Source organism: Antrostomus carolinensis, unplaced genomic scaffold (assembly GCF_000700745.2).
Source record: "Antrostomus carolinensis isolate BGI_N321 unplaced genomic scaffold, ASM70074v2 scaffold11588, whole genome shotgun sequence".
Classification (NCBI taxonomy): Eukaryota; Metazoa; Chordata; class Aves; order Caprimulgiformes; family Caprimulgidae; genus Antrostomus; species Antrostomus carolinensis.
The window spans coordinates 2,781-10,222 of record NW_010332325.1 but is presented as its reverse complement, the minus strand read 5'-3'; the positions used below and the strand labels follow the sequence as shown (position 1 = coordinate 10,222).

The 7,442-nt window shown below is 37.5% G+C and overlaps 1 protein-coding gene across 1 annotated transcript in view; it reads right to left on the bottom strand.

Annotated features, from left to right (window-relative positions):
* Positions 1 to 4,503, bottom strand: part of LOC104529234 (multiple C2 and transmembrane domain-containing protein 1) — a 22,682-nt gene extending 18,179 nt beyond the window's left edge. The window contains exon 1 of the mRNA XM_010173479.2: positions 4,288 to 4,503. Coding sequence (XP_010171781.2) covers positions 4,288 to 4,503 — 216 coding nt within the window. The remainder of the gene's footprint in view (positions 1 to 4,287) is intronic.
* Between the last annotated feature and the right edge of the window lie 2,939 nt (positions 4,504 to 7,442).

Below are 7,442 nucleotides of genomic sequence, written 5' to 3'. Positions count from 1 at the left end.
TGTTCTGTTGCTGCTCTTTTTTCAAATAATTAAAAGTAACAAACTGGTGGTATTGCACAATATGACAAAATTCTCAAGCTCTAACTTTGAATATAAATTAAAAGTTATGGAATTTGAAATACTAGAACATCAAATGCAACTTTGAACCTGCAATCAATTAATAACAAACCTGGCATTATAGTTTTTAGATAACCTATGGGAGGAACTCCAAAAGAATAGACTAAAATTATATTTTCAAATCAATTTTAAATCATATATATATATGTGGCCTAATTTTTGGTTGTTCTTGCAAGTCAAGTTCACAAATACTACCAGGTACCTTTATTTTGAAGTATTTTAAAAGCTGGACTAATTCATTTAATGCCCATGGCCTTTTCTAAAATTTTAATGTAGTGCAGGTGAAATCTTTTCCACTGCTTATGATAATGTCTGGATTTCTAGAATATGCAAACATCAGGTAAAACACCAAGTCAACAGTTCTTTAATTTATTATGAAGGCAAAATCGACTGTTATGGAAAAACAGAATAAATAACATCACTGATCTGAAAACCACAAGGTGCCACTTAAATGAAATATTAAATGTCAGCTTGCAAAAACTACATGATGTTTACACACAGATAAGCTACCCATTAAAATGTGAGATGTGTAATATGCAATCCCTGTCTTTTTATTAATCAGAAAAATTCTAACAGTCGAATCACACTCTGATATTAATTTCACAAGCCCCAACTGACCATTTTTACTGTTCACAACGCAGGTCAGACCTTGGTACGCTGAACTGAGGAATCCAGCTACGTGTAGTACCCCACATGCTACATACATACGAGTACACGCGTGTATTTTATCACGAGATAAAGGTTAATAAATTTTTATCATTTTTAATACGTTAGTCATCAGAAATACGGCTTAAAAACACTGATGGTCAACTTTAATCAGCACTCAACCCCCTGCTTGTGTGCTGGGAAGCTGAGGGTGGCAGAGGCGGTGTTACAGAGAGCACTGTTATAATTCAAAAGCACGTTGGCACCATCCCTCGTTTATGACAATAACGATCAAGGTTTGGAAGCTTCTTATCAGAACCGGTACCACAATAGAGATAATTCTGCTCTAATACCAAGATGAAAGAGAAAGGATTTACAAAACCTGTATTTCCATGTTTTGTACCCAAATTTCCCAATGATGGAAACAATCACCAAGCTTCAGAAAGAAAACAAAGCAAAAACCAAACACACAACAGAGCAAGCCAAGCCACCACCCCCCTTCCTGCAATGCCATTCACTCCCCTGGCTCCAAATTTCACCCTGGTAAGCTCACTCCACAACAAGGCACCGGCCGGTGCTGCATTTCACTTCGTTACCTTTGTTAACAACCCAAAGAATAATTATTTTCTAACTTTTAGTTCCAGCGAGTCGGCTGGCTTAAGATTCATTGTGACTGGGGAGACCGCTGGAAACGTATACAATGCCACAGCAGAGACTCTGGGAGAAGCAAATGACTTTAATACGTTACTTTAAATACATAACTTTTAAGTAATGATTTATCAGATGATATCCTGTCTTCCTATTTATGATTATTGTTGAAGGCCTCAAAAACCCGCATGGTTTCTGAAGCCTGAAATTTCCATAGCAGAGGAATCTGTGATTTGCTGTGAATCTTTTTCAGCCCTCAATAGATGGGAAAAGATTGAAATGCTCTGGAGATGAGTCCTCTTTATTTTTTTAATGAAAGGCTGTATAATATATTTTCTGTATGGCTGCAGCAGCTGTCAGGGAGAGCATCTCAGTTCAGCTCTATTATGGGAGAAGCAATACCCCATCCTATAGCATCGAGATACACTGAGGGGCCAGTGCTGATTGACAGCTTGTCACCATGACGTCTTATTCCATCTCTGTTATGGAGAAAATTAATGTCACACCACCAGCCTTATGACTCGCTGTCATCTTAGAACTGCTCACCTTTTATCAATGCTCTAAATAACATTTCAAGCCCATCGTCTCACGCTGGACAATCTGGTCAAGGGACATTAAATCGGATGACTGTGAAATGTCATAATAAAAATGGAATGCTAACAACTTCTTCTCTAAACTAGCTCCTCTGGTTTTTAAACTGTGACAAGGGGGACTGTGGGTTCAGCACACCCGTTCTGAAAAGGTCATACAATCTCTCTTGGTCTGTACCCATTAATGCGCCCCCCTCCTCACCCCAAAAGGAATTAATCTTTTCAGACAATTGTGGTAAAATAATGGTTCAAACAGTAATGCCTGTTTAATTTGTAAGGCTCTGATGTTCAGCTACAAATGGTTAAATGACAGTAATAGAGTCATTTTCCAAGGCTATTTGATCTGATGGCAAGGTCAGCTCATTAACTGTTTTTGGCTGCAGAAAGGGTGCAAAATGCATTTCTCACATGGAAGCTAGATTTTATTTTATTTTTTTTCTCATAGAGGATGAAAAATAAACCCCAAAATACAGCCCCTCAGTGGGGAAGAGTACATCTTGCTGATTGCATCCTCTTCCTTTGTATCAGTTCTGAAGTAGAGATATTAATACCAAAGACAAATCAAACATCACTGAAAATAAACTATTTGAACTTCATTAATCCTCCTCATTTCTTTCTGCTGCTGTACACTGGTCATTTTAATAAAAACAGTAAAATTTATCAAAAAAAAGGTATCGATGCCACAATTTTAAAAAACACATAATGAGAAACTCGTGCCTCTGTAATAAGAACATCTTCTAAAAATATGTTTTCAAATGCATACAGCAATGCACATATAAAAAAAAGACACATATCCACGAATATGTAAGAAAGAAATAAATAGATCAATCTTACAGCACATAATTATGCTTTACACTGGGGACAAAAACCTGAGAATTTAGGAAAACCGTTTAATAATACACAGTCACAACATGTTTCTATACTGCTGCTAAATTATCGAAACCATCAGTATCACTTGACTGCCGTATCATCACACACAATAACCCACAGAAACACAGTATTGTTGCACTTGGTGGCAAGAAGTATGTCACCTCAAAAACATATCCACCAGAAATTTATTGTACTTATAAAAACATGTTCTGACATCCACAGACTGTCTTGGTGGATTCCAAAATGTCCAATAACTCTCTTAATTGTAATTATTTTTTCAAAGATGGTGCACAATACCTTAGCTCTCAGTTGGTTTAGGAATATTATGTTTAGCCTCACTAAGTCACCTCTATTAAACTGTGTTTATGATAACACTATTGGTGTATGAGTTGTACAAGCATTAGCAGACAGCTGATTCAGGGGAGATAGCCAGAATAAATTTGCTGAAGCGCACATCCTGCTAATCTGTTTGAAGAATATTGTACAGCATTAGTACTAGCACTTCATGTTATCTGCACAGCCTGATAAGGTACATCTTTATTAAATTCAGTTATTGAAAGGATGTCAGTCACGGAATAGGAATATTTTAAAATCTAAAAAAAAAAAATAAAAAAAAAAATAAAAAAAAATTAAGCGGCTCTTTGTTAGTCAGAGCTTGGTTTAATGGCTGAGTGTCTAGAGAAGCCTTTCTAAACACCTGGCAGCATTGTACAATAAAAGCTTTGTAATTTTAAGTGGAAATAGCTTTTTTTTTTTTTTTTTTTTTTTCCCCTTTTCTCTGTGTGTAGTGAGACAGTTACTTTTAGTGATTTAGGTATCAGTAAATGCTGGAGTAAGAGCTCCCCTCTCTGTTGCTTTGATAAAACTACACAGATTCTGTGTGATGTGAGGATGCTGGGAAATTAAAATAATCTGCCTCAGAATATTTTGAAATGGAAATATTGTTTAAAACAACTATTTTGATGATACAAAATGCTGTTCCAGCCTCTAACATGCAGATTTAAAAAAAAAAAAAGTTTTCCTTCCCTTTAGTAGATGCTAAAAAAAAAATTGAAAACTACTGGCACCTCAAGCCATTTTTCATAAACACTCGGTAGGAGCTGTACAGTCACTGAGTGACCCCTTAGTTATCTTGTGCTTAGTAAAAATTATATGTAAGGCAGTAAAATTAAATTCGTTATGGCACATGATCGTATCAAACAGCTGAATTACTATGTAAAAAATACCTTATTCTATAAAGACAATTTGTAGCCTTCTTGATGTTACCCACGTCGGCCACAATAATATTAGTAAGCAATGTAAATTATTGTCATTGTCTGAGTGTGATAAGGATATAAGGGATATATATAGATTTTTTTCTCTCTGACAGTTATTATTTATATCAGCAAACAAAGGGTAAAAGAGAAGAACTCCATACATATCTCTTCAGTATCTCCTCTCGCTCCTTCTGGTCCTCCAGGGAGTTGACGGAGAGGTCAGAGATGGTGACTGCAGCCGAGGCTGTGAGAGTGACCAGCAACACCAGGCATCCCTCTCCCTCCTCCAGCGGCATCTCCAACTTGTGGGTTTGTTCTTTACTCAGGGTCGACAGGTCAACCTGGCACCTAGAAACAAAAACATTCTCCATCAGCATGTGGTTTCCTTCACATCAAACAAGGAGCACATTGGTTTACTCGTATTCAGCTGGACAAGAAAGCAAACCAGTCAAAATTCCTTCACAGCTTCTGGAAGGATTTCTCTTCAGTTTCAACCCATGCCGCTTGCTTGTTGGTTTGTTTTTGGGGGTTTTTTGGTTGTTTGGTTTTTTTTTTTTTAGAGCTACAATCTGTTATGTATATGAACAATAAATATTAAAAATAATGTGCAGACACTAGAAACAAAGTTAGCTAATATGCCTTACTCAAACCCAGTCAAAGAGAATTTTAAAAATCCAGCTTCAGAAACAAATTGGACTTTTTAATCATGCCTCTTATATAAACACAAAAGGTAAGAAGTTTTGATGTGAATGTCTTTGATACCATTCACCTAACAACAGTGAAAATTCTCTCTTTAAAGAAAATAAATAAATAAATAAATAAATCTGTGTGGACTTAATTGTGATGGAGTTAACAGGACTGAGCACAGGAAAAACACGACGTGAGCACTACCCACCCACGAGGCTCAGCTCTCCTGCAGTAAGCTTGCGTGGCTCAGTGTCAAAGCTTCATCCAGGCATCTGGGATAAAATTTAATGCTGCAACTTCCTATATAATAAGACATTTCACATTGTAATGAGCAGGGACTTCTTATAACTGTGTAGGGTGGCTGAAGCCTGTCCACCCTTTATGAATAACCCTGGCTGTACCATGCACAGAGCTAATGAAGAACGGCTCCCTGCACGCCGGCCGGCAGAAATAGCTTTGCAACGTCCTTAAAAATACAAGGGAGAGCAGAGAAGGAAAAACACTATCACTACCAACAAAGAGCTGACCATAAAGCTTTCTGTTAAAACAAGAATACCTGAGGGTTAGTAATTATAGAAGTTTAAATATTTTAATTTGTATAATTTGCAAGTTTCGACTTTCCCAGATTGCAGCTCTGACCATGTCTAGAAATTCAATGCCTGTGTCAGATCTAATGTCAGCTTGCACTGCACAGGAATTTCTGTGAAAAAGCACTATTTGGAATACTTCTACCTATAGCATTCCCCAGTAATGTTTTGCCAATTCATTACTCTAAATAAAAACAATAACAATATTGAAATGAAGTAAATGAATATATTCTATGTATAAGTTAAGCCAGTGAATACTCTGCTTTTAACAGCGATTATTTAATGTGACAAGCACATGTTCTATATGCCACTCTCACTAAACTAAACATCTAGCAAACTCTTTTCATAAAATGTCAATTGATTTTGAAGAGAAAGATAATGTGGTGACCGCAGGGCCAATAAACTGAGAAAAAGGTGGCAGACATGAATAAATAGGCATTTAAGGACAGGAAATAGCCAATTATGAGAATAAATGCGGCCTCATAAAATGGGTGCTGTGCTATCACAGGCAGATTAGATTTGGTACAGGAAAATTTTCTAATTTTTTTTTTTATTTTTTAACATTTCCTCTCTGTTGTACAGCTGTCAAAATTAAACTACCACAAAGCTCGTGCAGTAACAAGGTTCAATTATTTTACAAAGAAAATAATTTCGGACTGACATGGCATTCTGAGCTTAATGTTTACCTTTTATTTGAACTCTCTGGATGACAAGGACTGAGAAATGAAATTAACAGTAAGGAAAGATTAAAGTTGTTGCTGTCAGCGCAGGCTGATGGTCAATACAAGTTTTGTACATGTACAGAAGTGTCAAATTTTTATTTAAGCTGCAGTGAGGAGTATAAAGCTCTCTTTTAGATAACAAATATTGTAATCAACCATTCAAAGCTAGAGTAGGTTAAGAAGCCCCTGGTGTTAAATATTCTTTGACTGTTTATTTCAAAACAGATACCCCTCAAAAACAGGTCTCTGCAACAATATTGCAGTTTAAACCAATAATCATTGAAAAAAAAACCAGTTTAAACACTCTTAAAGTCAGTAAAAGAATCAGAAAGTCATTACGATACAAGTAATGCAGAAATAATCTACCTCTCACTCAAAAAAAGGTTATCAAAGCTACCCACACTAGACAACAAAAAACCCAAACCTCCTACATGCATCAGACAACTGCAATGACTGTAAACTTCCAGGGTTTACGTCACAGCTACAAGCTCCAAGTTCTCCAATTCTTGAATTTACAGCACTTTTGCATCACTAGTACTCCACGTCATTTTTTTTATTTAGGATAAAAGAAGCAACTGACAATTCGATTTTACCTGTGCACCTTTCCTACAGCTATAAAATATTACATCTAGAAAAGATCACCTGAGAAATATGTCTCTATTGTCTGTTCGATACATCGCCACCATCACCAGATTGTTATTTCCTAAAATCTCACAAAGGGTCGAGAGTGATCTGGAAAGTTTTTTTCCCAGTGAAAGCCTTAACCATTTTGCAGGAAAAATATCCTCTGAACTCCACTCAGATAATTTGATAAAAAACAGATTATTCCATTAAGGACTGTCCTGGTGTTCTGGGGGGTATTGAAAAGAGTGTGACCAACAGGTCAAGAGAGGTTCTCCTCCCTCTCTGCTCTGCCCTGGTGAGGCCACACCTGGAGTGTTGTGTCCAGTTCTGGGCTCCCCAGTTCCAGAGGGACAGGGATCTTCTGGGGAGAGTCCAACAGAGGCTACAGAGATGATGAGGGGCTGGAGCATCTGCCTGACGAGGAGAGGCTGAGAGAGCTGGGACTGTTCAGCCTGGAGAAGAGCAACTGAGAGGGGATCTGATCAATGTCTATAAATATCTGAAGTGTGGGGGCCAAATGGATGGGGCCGGGCTCTTCTCAGTGGTGCCCAGTGACAGGACAAGGGGCAATAGGCACAAACTGGAACACCACAAGTTCCAGACAAACTTGAGGAAAAACTTCTTTGCTGTGAGGGTGTTGGAGCCCTGGGACAGGCTGCCCAGAGAGGGTGTGGAGTCTCCATCTCTGGACAGGTT